The following is a 22,547-nucleotide window of genomic DNA, read 5'->3' as shown; positions in this document are numbered from 1 at the left end:
TGGTGTGGGGCCTGAATTCAAGTGTCTGGTTCAGCTGGCTTCTGTAAAAGAGTTTCTGCCTCCAGGGGATTATCAGTCTGGGGAGCTGTGTGGATGTTCTAGATCCAGGCATAGCTCTCACTCCTGCTGCTGAGCTGCCCTTGGCCATCCAGTTGGATTCAGTGACCTCCTTGTGAATGGTGACCCTCACAGTGAGGGGTGCCTGCCTTAAAAACAGCAGCCAGGAGAGCATTTCCTTGGCACACGTTAATGGCACTCTGGTGGTTAAGAGCTGAGTTCCTGGTGTTTGGGGATAAAGCCCAGTGACAGAGCATTTGTCTAGCTCAGATGAAGTCTGCATTCAGTTCCCAGCATGATAGATGGATAGATCCCCAGCACAACACATAAGTAGCTAGATCCTCAGCATAGTAAGTAGGTAGGTAGGTAGGCAGGTAGGTTGATTGATTTTTATCAATCCCCAGCATAACAGATAGATCCACAACACGATACATAGATACAACACGATAGGTAGATGGGTAGATAGATCCACCCCCAGCACGATAGAGAAATAGATCCTCAGCATGATTGATAGGTAGGTAGGTAGGTAGGTAGGTAGATAGGCAGGCAGGCAGGCAGGAAAGAATTGTTTTTGTGTACATGCAGTGGTCCTTGTAGGAGCAGTGACCTCGGAGTATCGCCAGTCCTCATTTCTAGTTCCACATTGTGAATTGGCTTCCTCAGTGTCATTTATAACCCCCTGGTCAGCGTACAGAGTGCTTCCTTGGTGGTTCTCAGACATGCACAGTGGCCCAACGTGCGTGTTCCTAGCTGAGGTTGATGAGTAAGGTGATGCTCCATCCTGTCATTCAGCCTCCTGCTGAGATGACCAGAAGGTGGAGTGGGCGGGGGGTGCAGTGCAGAGGCCGCGTCTGGTGCCAGGTGGACTGGGGTCTGTGTCCTCACCTGCACCTGTTAGAAGGACACCCTTGGACGAGTCATTTAACACGTCCAAGCCTCAAGTGGACCTGTCAGGATGGGTTGTGCACAGGGTGTAAGACTGGCCTAGGTGAGATGCAGATAGGCTGCCCAACACCCTGGGAGCAGTACTTCAGGGCGACTTTGTGGGCGTGTCCACCACAGATGAGAGTGGTTTGTGGGGAGACTGGCTGTCCTCGGGGAGCCTGACCCACTGGTGTTGCAGGGCTCCTTCACCGAGGTGGTGTCTGTCAGTAACCTGGGAGTTGCCAAGGCGGGCCCCGTGGTGGAGGAGAGCGGCAGCCTCCTCCTGGAGTACGTGAACGGCTCGGCCTGTACCACCAGCGATGGCCAGCTGACCACCTACAGCACCAGGATTCATCTCATCTGCTCCAGGGGGAGCCTGGTAAGGCGCTGCTGGTGGGCGGGGGAGAACGCCACAGAAACATGCTTCGGGTCATGATGTACAGTCACAGTGACGTTTGTTTTTCATCATGGTAAAATGTAAAGGACACGATACACCCTTTCAGACATTTTGGGTAAGAACGTTAAGGCTGGGCGCGGTGGTGTACTCTCTAATCCTAGCCTCTCAAGAGACTGAGACGGGCTCCCACATTCCAGGCCAGCCTCAGCAACTCAGGGTCTTTTGAGCAAGACCTTGTCTCAAAACATAAAAATAGCTGGGCATGTGTGTAGCTCAGAGGTAGAGTGGCCCTGGGTTAATTCCTAGTTCAAAAAATTTTTAAAAAGGAAAAGAAACATAAAGTACTTGTGTGGTGCGTTTCTTACGAGGACCCGTGTCCAGAACTTTTTTGTATTATCCCAAACCCAGTTGCTTCCTTTACTGGGAGCTTTATGTATATAGCAGGGCCGTGGGTTTTTGAATACCCGAGTCAGTTGGGTAAACTGAGGATGGCAAGTCACACGTAGATAGTGCCCGTGCCACCTGGTGCACAGGGAATGCTGGCGGGTCGACTGGCCTCGGTGGCTCTGGCACTCTGTTGGCTAGATGATGGTTCTCTGCACTCTTATCCTGCACTTGACCTTTCAGAACACCCACCCGATATTTTCTCTCAACTGGGGATGTGTGGTCAGTTTCCTGTGGAATACGGAGGCTGCCTGTCCTGTGCAGACGATGACGGACACCGACCAGGTACGTGTTGCCTGCCACCTGGCCCCTCGCTGAGCTTCCTGCTTGATGGTCCCCTGGTGTTCAGCTCTGCACCAGCCCACTTTGCATCTGCTCTGATGGATAGCAGGTGTCTGGAGCCCCTCCTGCTATCTCTCCCCATGCTGGAGGCCCAGATCCAGGATGAGAAACAGGAGCCTTGCTTCTGCTTCCCGCTCGCTGTAGCTCCTCCGTTCTCCGCCCGGCTCTTTTGTGTGGCAGCAACACCCACCCGGTGGGCCCTGGGGCTCTCCATCCCCACAGAGGTCTGGCTGGCTCGAATGTCACTCCATCTTAGAACATTGCGGAGCCCTGGCTGTGGGCCACTGGCTCTCGTGATCCCTTCATCTCCCTCCCAGCTCTCTCCTCCTTGGCTGGCAACTGCCACAGTGCCCAGGCTGGTCCTGCTGCTGTGGCCTTGGCCCTGCTCCTCCCAGCTGCATGCTGTCCATGCTGTCCTGTGGCAGCAAGCTGTGGGCTCTACCTGTCCAGGGCAGTGGTCTGCACAGAGCGGTTCCTTGTGGTGGGGCTTGTTTCCCTCCCTTCCTGGTAACCTCTCCCCAGACTGCAGAGTTGCTGGTGGCAGAGACCTTGGCTTGTCCCCATGGATGAACCCAGCTCAGGGTGCTGCTCATAGGTGCACCATGAGGATGGGAACACCGGGTGCCAGGCACCTTACCTGTGGTCAGTGCTTCTGGGACACTGGAAGCCCATGGCAAAGTTCCTCACACCTTAAGAGGAGGGAACGTGGTTGAAGTTATCCTATCATGCCATCAGTACCTTTCTTTCCCTGAATAATTCAGAGACAGAAAACAGAACTCAGGATTTCTTCAGATGGTTTTTAAAGGAATTATTATAGTCGCCGGTAGTTCCCGCTTACCTTTCCCCTGGGGACTAGCGATACTCTGCTTATTCAGATCATGCAGTGGTTCAAGAGTGTTTGAGCAAGTTGCTCACCTCTGAGTCTGTTGCGCTTGGTGTGGGGAAGGCACGGTACTGGAAGGTGTGGGTGCACTCAGGGCTGCCTTTCTAGTAGGGATTTTAAAGTTACTGGGGAGCAAGCTCTGCAGAGCTCAGCGGCACGTTTCTGAAGGTGCCGTGTTTGTCGTGCTGCTGAGGAGTTGGACTGAATTTCTCCTCCCCCCGTTTTGCCTCCTGTAGGCCTGCTCCATAAGGGACCCCAACACCGGATTTGTGTTTGATCTCAACCCACTCAACAGCTCCCAAGGATACGTGGTCTCGGGCATTGGGAAGACCTTTGTGGTGAGAGTGATATGATGAATTCCTAATTTGCTTGGAATCAAGGAGACAGTGCATTAAAGTCCCCTGAGAAAGTGACCTGGGGTGGTAGGTGTCCTCAGGAATTCCAGGCACTATGATGGCATCCTCCCCCAGGAGATGAGGAAGTACAGGTTCAAGGGGAAGATGCAGTGACCGCTGTCCTGCAGCGGTTCCCATGTGGCACGGTGTCCTCTCAACCCAGTGCTGTGTCCAGCAGCAGTCCCCAGAGCTGCTGCGGCGGCATCCCTGGGGCCTGTTAGAAGTCCAGGTCGTGGCCCCACCTGAACCTTGTGAGTCACCTTGGGCTGGGCCAGCAGCTGGGCTTCACAAGCCCTCCAGGTGATTGGATGAGCAGTGAGTTGGAGACCTTCCGGTCAAGAGAAAACAGTGGTTTATTGGTCCCGTAAAAGGAAGACCACATAGATGAATGTGTTCTAGGCTCTTCTGAGAGTACTTTCTTCAAAAATAGTTCCTGTGGTTTGCCTGGGTTTCTAAGGAGGACGATCTCCACATTAATGCTGTTCTTTTGTAAGTAGCACCACTAGCAGGGAAGAAAACTTTCCAGACATCTTGGTTTTGGTTTAAATTCTTAGATCAGTGTCTACTTTTGTAATGTGCTTTGAGAACTGGTCTGTAGTAACTGGATGTGGAGGAGGTCCCTGGGGCTGAAAGAGCACAGGCAAGAGGGCGCACAGCCCAGCCCCCAGCCAGGGAGACTGGCCAGGCCTTGCCCCCGAACAGGCTCTGGCGGTGTCTCCCCACCCCCTTTTCCAGCATGTTATCCGGAGTCGTTGCCATTTCATAATACCGAACTACAAATGTTTAATGGCCCAAGTGTTAGTTCTGGTACTGTTTGGTTTATAGAGTAGCTGCTACTGCAGAGTCTGGTTTATACCAGGTGGTATGTGATGGGGGAAGGAAAGGGAGAGGGTGTTTGGTTGCCTGCACTGGTGTGAGGAAGGTGAGAACCTCACTGAACTGCAGAGAGCATGCTTGGAGAGATGACCAAGAACCCCATAGAGAACATGCTAGAAACAGCCCAGAGAGGTCCTGCCTTGTGCACCTAAGCCCAGGGCATTAGGAGGCAGCTTGTGAATATCAGGAATGTCAGAGACAGTGGGTGGCAGAGGTAGGAGTAGAGTTGGCTGGTGGAAGGGGCTCGAGGCTCCAGCGTTGTTCCAGGACAGGGAGCCACAGTGTGGACGTCACTGTCCACCAGCCAGTTCTGCATGGCTTCTTGCACCCTGTCCTGCTGGACTCACTTGTCCTGGATGCTCCCCAGCACCTCCTGGGCCCTGAAGCTGCCACGGGAGGCCTCTCTAGGCCCTGACCCAGCCTCTTTGCACTGGAGGGTGTGCAGGTGTTGGGCAGCTGGGCTGGCGGCTGCCCGCAGCTTCCCCCAGCTCTGCCGTCGGCTCGTAGGGGAGGTTTAGAAGGAAGAAAGGGGAACTGGCTTCAAATTCGCACCATCACACACCCCTGGATGTGGCCCCAAAAGCTGTTAGAATACTTGGGTGAGGTCTAGCACTTATTTTCTCTCTCAAGTAGGCAACAGCAGTCTTTAGGAAAAACTCTTGCTGCGTGTGGTCACGAGCTCTGAATTCTTTGTCTATTAACATAAACAGAGAGAACTTTTCCCTTATGGATCTTCATATCAAAGAGCATAGTTTTGTTTTCATAACTACAATAAATTTAATTTTACTGAAACTGTGTCAACTTAAAGAAATTTAGGGACATCGATTTGTATTCACTTGTAATTAACAAGACTCCAACTATGTGTACTTCCTCTGATATAATTAAAAATACTGTCAAGTTATGGCTTATCATATTTCCTCCATCATATATGGAACATTGCTACATGCCATATATCTTATGCGTTTTATAAATACAGGGCAGCGTAGATGAATAAAACCGCGTATACTAACACTTAAAGAACACTTGTTGCTCTTTAGACTTTGATGTTTGCCATACTTAATAACTAGGATTTCATGCCTCAACGTGGCGAGTAGGTAAATCAATGTCCAGTGGGCTCTGAGGTTGCCAGGCTCCTACTGTGCCAAGCCCTGTAGCCTAACCGGCCTGCCCGGCTCTTGCCCTCTGGCCTCCAGTTCAACGTGTGTGGCACGATGCCCCTCTGCGGGACCTTCGGTGGGAAACCAGCTTCTGGCTGTGAGGCAGCCACCCAGACAGAAGAGCTGAAGAACCTGAGGCCGGAAAGGCCCGTTGGATTCGAGAAGAGCCTCCAGCTGTCCACTGAGGGCTTCCTGACCCTGACCTATAAAGGGGCTCCTCCTGCTGACCGAGGTGAGCCTGGGCTCTGTCCTTCAGTTGACGGGGTTCCGCGCCTCAGCGGGCCTCTCTGAGTCTGTGCTGCCAGCACACCTTTGCTGTTCCCTTGGGGGCCTGCCCCTCTCCTGCCTGGCCTCTTGTACATGCACGTGGCCGCCTCTCACTATGGGTGCCTTAACTAGCTCCTTTCAGTGTAATTCTGAGATTCTGGAGAGGTGGCCCTGAGTTCCTGGTCCCCAAGATGCTGTCCTTCCTTCCCCTCCCCTGGCATCCCTTTCTCCTGCACCCCCAGTTCTCCCAGTGGACTCTCTTACCCGTTATCACGTTTCTTTTAGGTACTGAAGTAGAGAGGGGTAGGGATGAAGATCATAAAAGTTACTGTTTTTTCCTAAGTTAATTTCTTGCTTCTGATTTTTCCATTCGATCTTCATGGTTTCTTAAAATATAATTTTGCTGTGTAAATTTGTTAGCATTTCTGCTCCTTTTTGCACCTGTGTTGGACAGCAGAAACCACTGGCGCTTTTTGGGTCATGAAGTGCAAGATCGAGCCCATGACCCTTATGATGCCAGCAGCTGGGCCAGGACAACAGCAGCTACTGCATGTAGAGTACTTGCTGTGTGCCAGGCCTGTGTTGAAATGCTGTACGTACGTTGTCTGGTGCCTTCTCATGCCAGCTCTGTGAGTCTTATCCTCCTCGTGTTTATGACCTCTTGCTTAACCCTGGCCTCATTTTATACGTGCAGTAATGAAAACTGGAAAGGCCACGTCCTGGGGACATAGGCGATGGCTTTTTGGGTGGCATGAAAGTAAGGATCCAGACTTCTGGGATTCTAATGCTGGCTCTGCCAACACACTCATCCTCAGGTCCCCAGAGGTGTGGAAACTTGCCCAGGGCCACACAGCTGGTGAGCAGCAGAGCTGGGTTTTTGAGTCTACATGTCCAGTGTCACAGCCTCTGCTGTTGTTAAACCCTTGCCATCATGCCTTGCTAAACTTGGGTAGAGACGGTGGTGTGGTGTGGTTGCTAAGAGTGCTGCTGCCATCCTGGCAGACATCACCAATTTATTGTCTGGAAGGGAGCAGAAGGTTCTGCTATCTTGGATCCATCACCCCTGTGTCAGAAGTCTTCCTTTACTTTAATACGTGGCACCTCAAGCCAACAGAAGTGGAAAATCGACACTGCTGGGAGAAGAATAGCCAGGGTAGCAAAGGAGCAACTTATGAGGTAGTTTAAGAATTCGGAGTCTTGGAGTGAGGTCAGCAGGATGGTTGACAGGAGGAGCCTGGTATGCCTCCATCCACACTAGAGGACCAAAGCGAGGACAAGCAATACCTGATTCACTCGAGTGAGCAAAGCAGGGTACCAGAGTGCGCTGGGGATGTGGCAGAGACAGTGCAGGGCACAGAGCTACAAGGTGACCTAATACAGAGGGAGATAAGCACACAGCATCTGTAGTCCTGTCCCTCAAAATCAACCCTGAAGGGCTGGGGCTGTGGTTCAGTGGTGTAGAGCACTTGCCTAGCATGTGTGGAGCACTGGGTTAGATCCTCAGCACCACAAAAAAGTAAATTAAGTAATGGTATTGTGTTCATCTACGACTAGATACATATATTTAGTGCCATCTGAGATCCCACTCACTTGGGGTCCTGTGAAGGAGATTCACAGCAGCTCAACTGACTCGGGCCTATGAGCCAGCCAGGAGACCCTGCTCACTCTCCCTCAGCTCTAGGAAGCATCTGGTGGTCTCTCCTGAGCATCTTTAGACTGCAGAGGCCCCCATAAATGGTGCCTCCAGCCACTACCCTGAAAACACCCAAGTGGCTCGGCCTTCTCATTCTTGGGCCTCAGAAAGCAGCTCAACAACCCTGCCCACCTCTGCCATGGCCCAAGAAGTAGTTGAGCAGTCTTTACTCAGAAAGTCATCTCACGAAGGTCCTGAGAAGGGATGTTCAGGTCTATCACCTGCCCTTGGCCTTGGGAAAGAGCTGAGCAGATCTCCTTGAGTATATCGGCTCCTGAAGGCTCTGCACAGTTATCTGTGCAGCCCTCAGGCAATGACAGATTCTCTGTCTGAGCCCATTAGTGTGGCATGGCTACCATGTGGTCCTGGGACATGGGCAGGCCCCTCATCCTGCTGTCCAGCATGCTGTTCTTCACCCTCAGGAGTGGTCCCATCCTCATATGACTCTCAGAAACCAATGGGTACTCCATACCCACCATTGAGCCCCCTGTATCTGTAGCTTTCAGCAAGACCCACCTCCCCTAGGGGAGCTGCATTCCAGCTGGTGGTGCAGTCCCACAGCTTCTGCAGCCTGGGCCTCTGGGACACCTGCAGACATCACCAGCTTTGATTACAGCCACAGAAGCTGTGTGTACACTACGCCGAGGTACCCACCTGGAACGAGAGCCGAGGCAGAGTGCCCAGCCAGCACCTGAGGACAGGCACGGCACCAGCATACTCTTCACTATGAAAGTCACCCTGTAAAGTTGGTAGAGGCAGCTGACCCACCAGAGATGTAAATGACAATGCAGGCACACAGGGAACATGGAGAAGTACCGCGCTGCCTGCAGAATAATGTGACAACCCACTAGTGACAGACAAAAGGAAAGGAAATCATAAACTGCATGTCACAGAATTCAAAATAATGATTATTAGGAAACTTAAAGAGATAAGAGAACACAGAAAATTCTGTGAAACTAGAAAGAAAATACCTGATATGAACAATAAATTCAGCAAAGAGATCATTTAAAAAAAAAAAAAAAGAACCAATCAGAAATCTTGGAGCTAAAAAACTCAAATGAAATTTCAAAAACAGTTGAGAACCCTAATGGTAGACTTGATAAGAAGGAAGAATTTCTGAGTTAGAAGAAATAAGGATTCTGATTTTGGAGACAGGTCTTTTAAAGTAACCTTGTCATATTTTGTTTTTAATAAAAAAGAAAAAATATGAAGGAATAAAGAAAGTCTTTAGAATACAGGATATCATTGAGTGAGCAAATGTTTGTATTATGTGTATTCCAGAAGGAGGAGAAAAAAGGCATAGACAATGCATTCAATGAAATAACTGCTGGAGACTTTAGACATGTAAGTTGTGTATGTCCACAAAGTCAAAAGAACCCATTAGTAGATTTGACCAAAATAAAAAGGATCCTGAGATACACTGTAGTTAAACTGTTGAAAACCAAAGGCAGAATTCTAGAGATAGCAAGAGAAAGCATCATGTCACTTGTAGGGGAAGCCCCAGCAGACGTAGCAAGCAACTTCTCTGCAGAAACTACCAACCTGCTGGAAATGTGATGGTACTAAGTCCTGGAAGGAAAAAGTTGCCATCCACAGTTTTTATATCCAGCGAGGCTATAGACTTCAGAAATAAAGTAGAAAGGGAGACTTTCTGAGTGAAGGGCTTCTGGCCCTACGGTAAATGCTTAAGGAAGTATTACAGTGGAAGAGAAAGGTTAACTATGGTCATGAGAACAAGCAAGTCAGCAAAGAACAGCAATGAGAGAAAGAGAATCAAACCCTAACAATACAGAAAAGTAGGAAACGGCAAAGATGAATAAGAGGAAAAGTGAACAGAGCCTATACAAAGTGACAAGAAAGAAATGGACGGAGACAGAAGTATGCTGCTACTTGTCACTAAAAACCTCCAATGTGGGCTGAGGTCCTGGCTCAGCCATAGAGCGCTCGCCTAGCAAGTGCAAGGCCCTGAGTTCTATCCTCACACCATGTAAAAATAAATAAATAAATGAAATAAAGGTAAAAAATTGAAAAAACAAAACAAAACAAAACAAAACAAAAAAACGACCTCAAATGTAAGTGGACTAGATTCCCCAGTGAAAAGATACAGACTTGTTAAATGGACCCCCCCCCCCCAAAAAAAAAAAAGTGATAGGCTGACTATAAGAAACTTCCTTCACCAGTGAAGACGGGCACAGACTGAAGAGGTGGAAAAACTACGCCAAGCAAAGAGACCACAGGAGGTCAGAAATGGACAGCCCTCCAGACCTAGCAACAGAAGATCCAAGGTGAACTGTACCGAGGGGACTGCAGACGTGTCTAGAACGGTCACCCAGAAGGCAGGAGCACGTTTTCCTCATCCACACACGGAACATGCTAGGGCAAGACACAGGTCTCAACAGAGTAAAGACAACTGAGACCACAGGATTCATCTTCCTTGACCTTAGTGGACTAAAGTCAGAAATTAACTTGGAAATTGTACGGTTCGTGGAAATTAAACAATAATGTCTTGAGCAACTCATGGGTTGATGAAAAAACCAAAAGGAAATTTAAAAAATCTCTTGAAACAAATGAAAACAAAAGCACAACTTATCAAAACCATGGGAAACATAGAAATAAATGCCTGCACCAGGGGGCGGGGGGAAGATTTGAAAATAAACTATCAAGATGCAACTCAAGGAACAAGAACAATCTAAACTCATGATTAGAGCAGAAGTCGGGCGTCGTGGTGCATGCCAGTAATCCCAGTGGCTTGGGAGGCTGAGGCAGGAGGATCACAAGTTCAAAGCCAGCCTCAGCAAAAGCAAGGTGCTAAGCAACCCAGTGAGACCCTGTCTCTAAATACAAAATAGGGCTGGGGATGTGGCTCAGTGGTTGTGTGCCCCTGAGTTCAATCCCTATACCAAAAAAAAAAAAAAAAAAAAAAAAAAAGATTGAAGCAGAAATAAGTGTAACTAAAAAGTTACAATAAGATCAATGAAGCAAAGAGTTATTTTGAAAAAGAACTTAAATGTTTAGCTAGATTATTCAAGAAAAAATAGAGAAGTCAAGTAAAAACAGGAAGGAGAAAAGAAGACAGTCCAGTGATAACACAGGAATACGAAGGGTCATCAGGAGCCGCTGGAGCCACTTTATGCCAGCCCACGGGGAAACCTGGACACATGGGCACACATCCATGAGGACACAGAAAACCTGGCAGACCAATTAGAAAGAACAGTAGCGAATCACTAGTAAAGTTCCCAACCAAGAAAAGCCCGCTCTTAGAGGGCTTCACTGCTGGATTTTATCAAATGTTCAAAGAACTCACGCCAGTTCTTCTGAAACCACCACAGACGGGCATGGAAGGCACACTTCTGTAGAGGCCAGCTTTCTAGGTACCAGAGCCAGGTGAGGACAGTGGAAATTCCACTAGAAGAGAAAGCTCACTCTGGACTCCCTGGGTCAGAGCCCATGAGCACAGGGCAGAGCCGGGGGATGGTGCTCTACAGATGGGGTCCTGAGACTCGGCCACGGTCTGCTGGCTGTCCACGGAGCAGCACGCCCTCCTCTTGTCTAGCTCTTTTGCTCTCCATTTAGAGCACTGTTTTAAAAGAAAATAAGCTCATCGTTTATCTGTGATGTCTTTTTCTGGCTCCAGTTTTGAAAAACCTCGTGTCTCACAGGGTTACCAGGTTTACAGTGTGGTCACGCAGTTACCAGTGGTGGACATTTCCTGATGGCCTGACAGTCCAGGCTGGAGTGCTCCATGGGCTCTGCTCACTTATATAACCAGGGCTTTACCCCCTGCCTCAGTTTCCTCGTATAAGTTGGGGGTGATGATGGACAGCCCTGGGGGTCAGTGTAGCTGCAGCCCCTGCCCCACGCGCCCCACTGCCTGGCCTGCGGCAGGCGCTTCCTTCCCTGCTTGCTTTGCCTCACAGACAGAATAGTCTGTATTGGATGCAGCAATGATTTTATTTATTTTTTAAATGTTAGATCACACGAGTCCCTTCCCAGCTCAGAGCCTAGCTGTGTCCCTCCATGGTGCCTGGAGTAGAAGCCAGTAGTCCCTCAGGCCGAGGACACTTCTGGGCTCCCATGAGGTCTCCTACTGCTCTTCCCGCCTGCTCCTACCGCCTGCATGTTTCTGGGAGTTCAAGGGAGGCCCCTTCGTCCCCACTCCCGGCTGGCTCTGTGGACTCACCGAGCCTCTGTGGTCCCTGTGTTCCCTTCACTCTCGTGGGCAGCAGAGCTTAGTGTTTGTTAACCCAGTAAATGAGAGTCAGGCTGCTGCCTGGTGTTTGGACTGAGACAGCGCCGTGGGGTTTGGATGCTTCCTGGCAGAGCAAGAGTGCTGAGACTTAGGCCTGTGACATGAACCCCTGATGACATGGGTCACGTGCCATGAGTGTGGCCACTCAGTGTTCGGATCAGGTCCCCGGACACAGACCAGCACGTGCGGTGACTGGTTCCCAGGGTGGCGGTTGCGTGGTGCCGGGCAGGGGCTGCGCTGCGCTGAGCTGCTTCTCAACCCTGGCTCCCTGCTCCCCAGGCACTGTGTTTATCATCCGCTTCCTCTGCAACGCTGACGTCTACCCAGGAACCCCCAGGTTCCTGCACCAGGACATCGACTCCACACGAGGCATCCGCAGCACCTTCTTTGAGTTTGAGACGGCCTTGGCCTGTGTGCCTTCTCCAGTGGATTGCCAAGTCACCGGTGAGCCGGGGCCTAACAGTGATGGGCTGGGTGAGAACGGTGTGTGTGTGTGAGACGCGTGAGAGCACGTGTGCGTTCTGAGTGTATATGTGTGTGTGTGCGCTGAGCGGTCGTCTCGGGCCGGCCCTGCTGTCTCTTCATGTGGGCAGTTTAGGGACAGCGTGGCTGTCCTCCTGCATGGAAAAGCCTCCAGGTTGTGGTGGTCTTCTGGGCCTTGGGGTCAGGGGTGTCAGCCACCTCACTTGGGTGAAAGGTGGCCCTGGAACTGAGGAGAAAGGGTGTTTCAGACTCGGCGGGTAACGAGTACGACCTGAGCGCCTTGAGCACTGTCCGGAAGCCGTGGACGGCGGTGGACACCTCCGCGGGTGGGAGGAAGAGGACCTTCTACCTGAGCGTCTGCAACCCCCTGCCTTATGTGCCCGGCTGTCATGGTGAGCTCTGCTGAGCCTGACCAGTCCCTCTGCAGGGCTTCAGGTGGGGGGCAGCCTCCTGTCCTCCCCTAGCCCGACACCACCCTGTTCTCTCAGGCAGCGCAGTGGGGTCATGCCTGGTGTCAGAGGACAACAGCTGGAACCTGGGTGTGGTGCAGATTAGCCCCCAGATGGCGGCAAACGGGTCCCTGAGCATCGTGTATGTCAACGGCGATAAATGTGGGACCCAGCGCTTCTCCACCAGGATCACGTTCGAGTGTGCGCAGACCTCGGTGCGTACTCAGGGGCCAGGCGTGCTGCGGTGCCGTCTCCCTTCACTCCCAGTCGGCTGTGCCAGGAAGCCTGCCGGTTCCTTCATGGTTTTGGCCACCAGTGGGGTTTGGCTGGAATGCGATGTTCAGCCCCGGGTCTGGCTCCATGCTGGACTCACAGAGGCTCGCATGGGGTATTAGTTGTGGCCATCATTTGATTAACTTTTTAAAACTAAGTAAGTGGAAAACAAAGTGCGCCATCGGTCTGTGTTGTAGGGGTCGCCCACGTTCCAGCTGCTGGACGACTGTGAGTACGTGTTTGTGTGGAGGACGGTGGAGGCCTGTCCCGTGGTCAGGGCGGAAGGTGAGCCTGGCCTGTTCTTCATCGTGACGTAGGGTAGCAGCGCTGCACATGCGCCTGAGCTGTGAGCCTATGACGGCCACTATGGAGGGGACCGGGAAGCACTTCCAGCGGTGGACAGTGTCCTGTCCTTGAGTTTTTCCTTTTACTGCAGCTTGTCAGTGACCCTTTCCTACACAGCTGCGTTGACGTACTTCTGTCTTCTCATACTTACAGACCCTCGGGTTGGGTTGGTTGGTTGGCTCTGATGAAGTGGGTTTTATCCTTAGACAGGCTTTTCTCAAAAGGCGTTTGAGGGACAATTTGTAGTTTATATGTAAACAAAATAGTGTGGTGTTGGCTTTTGATGCCTGTTTTAAGGCCTGTTGACCTGCCTGGGGGCAGGGCTGTTGTGCCGCGGCATTCACCTTTGCTTGTGTGTTCTTGCAGGGGACAACTGCCAGGTGAAGGACCCCAGGCACGGCAACCTGTATGACCTGAGGCCTCTGGGCCTGCAGGACACCGTGGTGAGCGCCGGCGAGTACAACTACCACTTCCGCGTCTGCGGGAAGCTGTCCTCAGACGTCTGCCCCACCTCCGACACGTCCAAGGTGGTCTCGTCGTGTCAGGAAAAGCAGGGCCCAGGGGGATTTCACAAAGTGGCAGGTACCATTCATTTTTCTTTTGTTGGACTTGCAAGTCCAGCAGAGAATAGAACAAAATTAAAATGCAAAGAACAGAATTAAAATGTCAGGCCGTTCCGCCGGGGACCGCGTATCTCTAGAGCAGGAAGGAGCGCGTGTTTGCAGCAGCAGCAGCAGCAGCAGCGTGTGAGTGATGTTTCTGACCCCAGGAGCTTTCTTGGTCGGAGTTCACACTGAAGCATGTCACTCGCTGAGTGTGTTTCTGACTCCAAGGTCATGTTGCTCTGTAACACCTGGAGGACGCACTGAGCAGCTAGTGGGTGTTTGGAGGTGCTCTTTTCTGGGCTGAGTCACAGGGGACACATTCAGGGTAGGGTTTGGCCGTAATGAGCAGACAGTACTCCTGGCACCTGGGCCAGATTTAATCAGCTTGGGAGCTCTAAAAGATGCAGTAGAACAGCTCGGTGGTGAGAAGGGGCAGAGACAGCCTCTCAGGACTGGGCTGAGGCGTGCTGGCACGTCACCAGACCTGAGGTTAGTCTGCTGTGCTGCGTGCTGGGCGGGAAGAGGTCTGGCTTCATGCCTCCTGTGTTGTGATGTGACGAAGGGTGGGTGATCCGGTGCCCGTGGTCCAGGGGTGCTTTGCCCCCCAGCTCTTCAGGTTGTGACTCGACACAGCTTAGGATGGGTGTGGCAGCCTGGAACTCGTGAACTGAACCTGGCTTGGTCTGCTGCTTCTTGAACAGGTCTCCTGACTCAGAAGCTGACTTATGAGAATGGGCTGTTGAAGATGAACTACACCGGGGGCGACACCTGCCATCAGGTGTACCAGCGCTCCACCACCATCTTCTTCTACTGTGACCGGGCCACACAGAAGGTGAGCGCCCACCCCAGCCCTGCAGAGTCCCCTGCCCTCCCCCAGCTGCCCTTGTCTTAACTGAGTGAGTTGGCTCTTGGGTCTCGTAAAATCTCCCGGATAGCTCAGTCAAAAACGTCATTTACGGGAAATGTGTTGGAAGCGCGGTCTGTTCCTCTGGGCTTTACTGAACATAGCTTTTCCTCCTTGTTTTCATCCTGAAACTCGGAGTGTAAGCTGTCGAAGCTCTGCATTCCTATTCTGACCCACGTCCATCTTCACGTTGCAGCCAGTGTTCCTGAGGGAGACTTCGGATTGCTCCTACCTGTTTGAGTGGCGAACACAGCACGCCTGCCCACCCTTCAGTGTGATTGAGTGTTCGTTCAAGTGAGTTGCTGTGTGTCGGCCGGCTCCCTGGGTGTGCTTTGCTTTAGCACATGAGGTCAGTTTATCTGGCCTTCTTCCCCAGGCACCTGGCAGAGTCTGTGACCGTCTTGTGTCAGATGCACATGAGGTGGTGACCGGAGCAGAAGCAGAATGTTCGAGCGTTGGCACCTCTCAGGGTTCCCGGGCAGGGGAGGAAAGAGCGGGCCAGGTTCCCTGCTTATGGCAGGGACTCAGCTTTGGGGACAGTGTGGCCCTTTGCCCAAGTCCTGCAGCATGGAGAGGGTGATGGAGGGACACAGGTGGGCCGGGGTGAGGAGCAGGATGGGGCAGCGCTGGCCGCCAGCTGTTCAGGGCTCCCTGCTCCTGGATCTTTGTTCCCCGTGACCCCAACATGCTCCTGAGACCCATCTCCAAAGCTGTGGGTTCAGTTCATAGGACAACAAAAACAAGTCTCATACAAATTTCTGTATTCAATTTTCTTCCTTGAGTTTCTAAGCCATGTTCCGAAGTATTATTTCAGGGCAATCTTCAGTTTTCTGGTATTTATATATGTAATTTTAATTTTCTTTCTTGTCCTAAAAATATGTCTATACAAAGTTTTTGAGTGGAATTAAGTCAAAAGAGAATTCCTGATTATTTACAGTGAAAGTTTGCGTGTGTGTCTGTATAATAACATCGAGTAAAAGTGTATACAAGGTAAAATAGCTCCTTCCCCATCTTCTCCCTTCAGCCCTTTCCACTACTTATGTAATTTCTTGTAGTTTTTTTGGAACCCTCTGTAACTCTAAAGGGCACTGTGTTAGTCGGCTTTTTCACTGCTGTGACTAAATGACCAGAACACAACGAGTGTGGAGGAGAACAAGTGTCTTTGAGGGCTCTCAGTTTCAGAGCTCTCGCCTGTAGACAGGAGGATCTATTCCTCGGGGCTCGAGGTGTGGCAGAGGGAAGCGGCTCACATGATGATCAGGAAGCAGAGAGACTCCACTCTCCAGATAACAAAATATACACCCTCAGCTCTGCCCCGCCCCCCGCCCCAGTGCCTCCAGCCACCACCCAGATAATCCCATCAAGGACCACCTCACCTACTAGGTTAAGGCTGTGACCTCATCTTTTCCCCTCCGAACCTTCTTGCATTGCTTTATATGTAAGGCTTTGGGGGACACCTCACATCTGAACCATAACAGGCACCTATGTCCCTTTTGGTCAGCCTCCAACAGTATCGTTGACTGTTTCCAAGATGAAGATTGTAGTGAGGTACAGTGGCACGCACCTGCAGTCCCAGAAACTCAGGAGACCGAGGCAGGAGGATTGCAACTTTAAGGCCAGCTGGGCAACTTAGCAAGACCTTGATTCAGAATTAAAAATGCAAAGGGCTGGGATGTAGCTTAGTGGTAGAGCCCCCTGGGTTCAGACCCCAGTAGGCCAAAAAAAAAAAACAACAAAAACAACAAACGTAGTCATCCATGGGTGTCCCTGGGGGACTGGTTCTAGGACCCCCTCCCCCACATACTCACACTGTAGTGTCAGGGGCACCAGAGCCCCCCAGGTGCAGCCCCCCACCCGCGCGGGCCTGGCACCCCTGCAGTGTGGGTGCTGTGGGAGAAGCCCGCGTGTTCAGCAGTTTCTTTCTGAGCCCCTCCACCTGCAGTTGGCCCATCTCTGGCCCCTCCCCCTCCTGCCCACGGTTGTCATTTCCTTTCTCCCATAAGGTCTTAGGGCCTTAGGAGCTTCCGGACCCTGAGCTCTCCTCCCTGCTGCACCTCTGGCTGCCTCTCGGCTTCTGCTGACTCCGCCTGGTTCCACTTTCCGCCTCTCCTCTGCCTGCTGCTCTGCAGCGACTGCTGTAGTGGGCTCCCTGCCCCTGCCCTTGCCGAATATCCCACTAGTCAGTTGTGTAGTTGACACGGGACCGTGTTAGTGTCAGCCAGACTGTGTTGAGACTTCAGTGCAGGGAGGCCCTTGTCATGTGGAAGCTTGAGCTGCAGTTCTCCCTGGGATTAAGGACCCCACGTGCTGTCCCCGTGGTGGGTCTCTGACTCCCCCTGTCCCACTGGTATCCGGGCCTTTTTTTGAGTGCACCAGGCTGTGTGCCTCAGGCCCCTGGCTCACGCTGTTCTTCTGAGGGTGCTGCTGCTCCTGGGCCTCAGGCTGTTCCGTGTCTTCTGGGGTTTACGCAGAGGTCCCCTCAGTGAGGCCTTCCCTGGCTGCTCTCTCTACAGTTGCCACTTCCCCAAGCTTCCCTCTCAGCTCCTGTCACCATCTAGCACGCTCTACACGAAAGACCTGGGTTTTATCCATGGTCTTTCTCACTGACGACTTCTGCTGGCTTCCTTAGGATAGGTGGTTCTACACTTTCTGGAGGAATGGGCGCTGTTCATTCTTCTGTAAGTGCTGAGCCGAGGGGTGGGTCTGCAGTTGCTCAGCTGCCATCCTGCTGGGCCTGGTGCGTGCTGGTGCTCAGTGCTGTGCACACCTGATGCATAGCAGCGCGTCTTCATCCTGGGCACGAGGTCAGCACAACCCGTTTTTCCTTCTGTGCCTGTTTGTGGCCTTGGGCTTGGACAGCAGGTGGCCTGCTGGGCTGCTCCTGGAGTGGCTGGTGTGCCCTGAGTCCTCAGCTGCTGGCTTCTTGGCCAGCGAGCTCCGCCTCTCGTGGCCTGTGTGTGCCCAGCACTTGGAGATGATTTTTGGATTGGACTTAGTTTTGTTAATATAAGTCTTCAAAATTCAGGGGTGTCAAGGCGGTCTGCCTGGCTGGGCAGGGGCATCCTCTGTGACGTTCTCTCTGGACAACATTGGAACCCTTCTGGATGGGGCGCTGAACTGACTGTGGCCTTCTCCTCCCTGCAGGGATGGGGCTGGCAATTCCTATGACCTCTCACCCCTGTCGAGATACAGCGACAACTGGGAGGCGGTGACCAGGACGGGGGCCACTGAGCACTACCTCATCAATGTTTGCAAGTCTCTGGCCCCACAGGCCGGCACTGGTGAGCAGGGCGGTGACCTGGGGGGCCTCTGGGGCAGGGTAATTAAGGGTCTTGGTGACCGATCTCTGGTGTGGCCCAGGCTCCCCGCTGCTGAGGGCTTGGGTGGGAACGTGGCTACCTTGAGTGTGAGGATCGGCAGTAGGTGGAAGGGAAGGAGCGAGTGCGTCTTCACAGGGTGGGAGGTGGAGGCTGGGACAGGCACCCTGGTGTGTGCCCTGTGCTCGTCACCATGCAGGGACTCTAGTACCAGGGTGGAGACCCGAGGTCAAGGGCCTGTGTGGGCCCATGAGCACTTCTGAGAAGTCCAGGCGCCAGGCTCGGGGTGCGAAAAGGTGTTCTCGTGGGTGTGGCGGGAGGCTGTGGCCCACTTCCCCTTGTGTGGGGTGGGCTGTGACCCTGTGGTCCTGCACTGTGGTGTGGGCTGCTGCTTAAGCTGGGGCAGGTGGCACAGCGGTTTTGGTGACTGGGAACTGGCAGAGTGTTCTGGGTAAATCTTGGATACAGGGCACACAGTGCAGACCACTCCGAACATCCTGTGACTAAATGAGGAGTGGGGCCTCCCCCTGTGTGGGGCTGGGAAAGGATGCATCTGTTGTGTCTTGGCTGTCCCCACCACACCCCATGGCTGCTCCTGGCCCTTCTGTGGTAAAATAGCACTTCTGGGGCAGAAAGTGCAGTGTGAAGCGGAGTGGCATTGGGATGCAGGCTGGAGTGGGCGGGGCTGGTGGCCGCTGCTGTCCCTTGGGGAGAAGCTGTGTTTTTTACTTTTTGGAACTGGGGGTTGAACCCAGGTTCCACTGAGCCTCATCCCCAGTTCTTTTTGAGTCAGACTCTTCCTAAGTGGCTGAGGCTGGTTTCACACTTGGGGTTCTGCTGGGGCCCCTGTGTGACCACTGTGCCTGGTGCCAGCAGAGCCAGACCGAGTCCCTGCGGGTAACGCCCCGTCGTGTCTCCTCACGTTGCAGAGCCGTGCCCTTCAGAGGCGGCCGTGTGTCTGCTGGACGGCTCCAAGCCTGTGAACCTCGGCAGGGTAAGGGACGGTCCTCAGTGGGGAGACGGCGTGATTGTCCTAAAGTACACGGATGGCGACTTGTGTCCAGACAAGATTCGGAAAAAGTCAGCCACCATCCGGTTCACCTGCAGCGAGAGCCAAGTGGTGAGTGGCGTGGCTTCCACGGCGGTGCAGATCTGCGGGCCAGCGAGATAGGCATCCGTGCATCCCTGGGGAGCGGGTCACAGAGCCCCGTGACACAGCTGGGCAGGAGCTGGGTCTGCTATCCAGGGGGACAGTCGTGACTCCTCGGGTGCTCAGCCTCGCAGGGCCAGGCTTGTTGGTTGGTGCTCTGTGGAGCCAGACTCAGTCCCAGAGGCGTAGAGCAGAGTGGTGACAGCTGCCCACCTTCTAGGAGGCAACTTGGGAGGAGGCCTGTTTTGGGGGTGCTCCTTCTTCCTGGCTGCGATCCTGGTTCGTGACTTCGTCCCACCCTGGAGCAGCCCTGCCTTGCTGGCTGTCAGGAGGGTGGGGGAGCCGTGGGAAGTGGCTGGCGTCAGGGAGTGCGTGAGGGCTCTTCTTCCCCTGAGCTCCGTTCTGCCTGGTGCGCGCAGCTGGGCAGGTGTGGGCCACGTGGCCGCCTTCTCCGTCAGGCGTGGTGCGCTGGGTGTGCTGCTGAGTGTGAGGGTGGGAAACGGCTCTCAGGACACAGGAACCTAGGGACTCCTAGAACCCGGAGCAGCCCTGCCCGTGGGAGGATGGCTTGCCCGGTCCTCTGGAGCCAGTGGCAGTCAGGGAGGAGCTGGGTCCCAGGGAGCTCCAGGGGCCAAGCCTCCCTCCCTCCAGCAGCAGCGAGGGTCCTCCTGGAAGTCCTCAGAGCTCAGCCAGACTCCTGGGCAGCTGGCCTGCAGCCTTCTCAGCCGTGAGGGGCTGGGCACTCGTGGTCCAGGACCAGAGGCCTCCTGACATGGAGGAGGGAAGGGAAGGTAGTGGGGGGCTCTCCCCCACAACCAGGGTCCTGGGCCGCAGGTTACTGCTGGGTACAGCTCTCTAGAGGACGGGAAGTGTTGGAGATGAACCGTGAGCACACTGCTGCCAGGGGAAGGGCTGGTAGGATCGATGACCAGCCCTCTGGGTCTTTTGTTTGAGCCACAGCAGAGGGCAGCTCGCGCAGTCAGGGTTCCGTCAGTCAGCCTTGCTTGTGTCGCCTCGGCCCCCCCAGAGCCTCTCCTACCTGCTGGGCCACCTTGGTCCTCTCAGCTGGTTTCCCTGACCCACCTGTGGGGCCCACGGGGCACCTCAGCAACAGGTCCCCACCCTTCACATTTGCCGACCTGCCCTGGTCCCATAGTGACACTGAGCAGGACTTCCACACGCTCTTGGGGTCTTGCAGGGTGAGGGTTGGCACTGCCTGCGTGGCAGCTGTGTGACGCCAGCTGCCGTCCGCCTGTTGCAGAATTCCAGGCCCCTGTTCATCAGCGCCGTGGAGGAGTGCGAGTACACCTTCTCCTGGCCCACGGCCGCCGCCTGCCCCGTGAGGAGTAGTGTGCACGACGACTGCCAGGTCACTAACCCCAGCACAGGTGAGGGCGGGGCTGTGCCAGGCAGCACAGGTGGGGGCGGGGCTGTGCCAGGCAGCACAGGTGAGGGCGGGGCTGTGCCAGGCAGCACAGGTGAGGGCGGGGCTGTGCCAGGCAGCACAGGTGGGGGCGGGGCTGTGCCAGGCAGCACAGGTGAGGGCGGGGCTGTGCCAGGCAGCACAGGTGAGGGCGGGGCTGTGCCAGGCAGCACAGGTGGGGGCGGGGCTGTGCCAGGCAGCACAGGTGAGGGCGGGGCTGTGCCAGGCAGCACAGGTGAGGGCGGGGCTGTGCCAGGCAGCACAGGTGGGGGGGCGGGGCTGTGCCAGGCAGCACAGGTGGGGGGGCGGGGCTGTGCCAGGCAGCACAGGTGGGGGGGCGGGGCTGTGCCAGGCAGCACAGGTGGGGGGGCGGGGCTGTGCCAGGCAGCACAGGCGGGGGCGGGGCTGTGCCAGGCAGCACAGGTGAGGGGGCAGGGCTGTCACCAACCCCAGCACAGGTGAGGGGCGAGGGAAGGCAGTGGGCAGCCAGGCACCCTGGCAGGAGCATCCTGTGGCTGGGCACATTGGCCCTTCCTCTGGATCAGCGTTTGTGTTCACCTGGTTCTGATTCAGTGTGGGAGAGGCCACCTGGCTCTCAAAGCCATTCTTCGTCCTCCCATGGGGGTGACGAGCTCCTGAATGCTACCTCTGGACTCCAGAGCCCACCTGGCAGACAAGACGAGCCGGAGGCACTCCTTTCCAGGCACCCAGACAGAGGGAGCTCTGTCTGGGTGCCTGGAAAGGAGTGGGTGGTGGTCCCCTGGCAGGTGGATGCCATCGGGTTGTCTGCAGGCCTTGGGAGACCTTGTGGCTGCGTGGTACTCCAGCAGGAACAGGTGCTGGGAGCCATGATGGCCTTTGGGGAAAGGTGGACCATCCCCTAAAGCTGGGGATGGTGGTCACATGACATGCACTGGCTGGTGGGAGCACTTTGGGGTACCGTCAGTGGAGATTGGTGGGGAGGGGTCAGGGGGCCTGACACCTGCATGACGTATCCGCATGAGCTTGCTGGAGACAGGCTCCCTGGGGCGGAGCTCCTTGGAGTCACTGTGTCCCTCCCCTTCCACTACAGGACACCTCTTCGACCTGAGCTCTCTGAGTGGCAGAACTGGTTTCACGGCTGCCTACAGCGAGAAGGGGCTCGTCTACATGAGCATCTGTGGGGACAATGAAAACTGCGCTCCTGGTGTGGGTGAGTGCTGCGGCCCCTCGAGTGTTGTCCCCCTTGACTGCTGGTCCCCAGCCCAACTTCTGGCACTGGCAGTCACAAGGAGAGCCAAGACCCACACCGTCATCTCAGCAGTACTCAGGCCCGGGGGCTGCATGTGAAGCTCAGCACAGTATGGCCAAAGCCAGACTTGGTGACTTAGGACTTTATGGAAAGGTCTCAGAAAACTTGGCCACCGACTCCCTGACTGTGCCTTCCTCCTCCTCCCACGTGCAGGGGCTTGCTTTGGACAGACCAGGATCAGCGTGGGCAAGGCCAGCAAGAAGCTGACCTACGTGGACCAGGTGCTACAGCTGGTGTACGAGGATGGGTCCCCGTGTCCCTCCAAGTCTGGCCTGAGCTATAAGAGTGTCATCAGCTTTGTGTGCAGGCCTGAGGCTGGGCCCACAAACAGGCCCATGCTCATTTCCCTGGACAAACAGACGTGCACCCTTTTCTTCTCCTGGCACACACCCCTGGCCTGCGAGCAAGCGGTGAGTCCAGGACGGGAAGCCCATGCCCGAGCCCGGCCCCCCAGCTTCTGCACTTCCCTCGCCCCCCACCCCCCCACCAGGTACTGGTGGCCTTGTCCACTCTCACCCCTCCCGCCCGGTGCTACGGAGTGAAGCACCGGGACCCCCTGTGCTCCTGTGGTTCAGCTCTGAATCCTTACCGTGGGAGCCTTAGGAAATCTTCCCCTGTAGAAC

At 54.2% G+C, this 22,547-nt stretch overlaps 1 protein-coding gene across 1 annotated transcript in view; it reads left to right on the top strand.

Annotated features, from left to right (window-relative positions):
* Window positions 1-22,547, top strand: part of Igf2r (insulin like growth factor 2 receptor) — a 94,812-nt gene that overhangs the window by 48,339 nt on the left and 23,926 nt on the right. Inside the window, exons 19-34 of the mRNA XM_026393164.2 lie at window positions 1,181-1,360; window positions 2,006-2,107; window positions 3,284-3,385; window positions 5,512-5,707; window positions 11,964-12,128; window positions 12,416-12,559; window positions 12,656-12,831; window positions 13,087-13,174; window positions 13,601-13,816; window positions 14,541-14,671; window positions 14,940-15,037; window positions 17,888-18,024; window positions 18,990-19,180; window positions 20,472-20,598; window positions 21,706-21,825; window positions 22,078-22,334. Coding sequence (XP_026248949.2) covers window positions 1,181-1,360; window positions 2,006-2,107; window positions 3,284-3,385; window positions 5,512-5,707; window positions 11,964-12,128; window positions 12,416-12,559; window positions 12,656-12,831; window positions 13,087-13,174; window positions 13,601-13,816; window positions 14,541-14,671; window positions 14,940-15,037; window positions 17,888-18,024; window positions 18,990-19,180; window positions 20,472-20,598; window positions 21,706-21,825; window positions 22,078-22,334 — 2,430 coding nt within the window. The remainder of the gene's footprint in view (window positions 1-1,180; window positions 1,361-2,005; window positions 2,108-3,283; window positions 3,386-5,511; window positions 5,708-11,963; window positions 12,129-12,415; window positions 12,560-12,655; window positions 12,832-13,086; window positions 13,175-13,600; window positions 13,817-14,540; window positions 14,672-14,939; window positions 15,038-17,887; window positions 18,025-18,989; window positions 19,181-20,471; window positions 20,599-21,705; window positions 21,826-22,077; window positions 22,335-22,547) is intronic.

This window comes from Urocitellus parryii, chromosome 8 (genome assembly GCF_045843805.1).
Source record: "Urocitellus parryii isolate mUroPar1 chromosome 8, mUroPar1.hap1, whole genome shotgun sequence".
NCBI classification, from domain to species: Eukaryota; Metazoa; Chordata; class Mammalia; order Rodentia; family Sciuridae; genus Urocitellus; species Urocitellus parryii.
The sequence above is the reverse complement of the archived record's forward strand: the minus strand, read 5'-3'. Positions and strand labels throughout refer to the sequence as shown.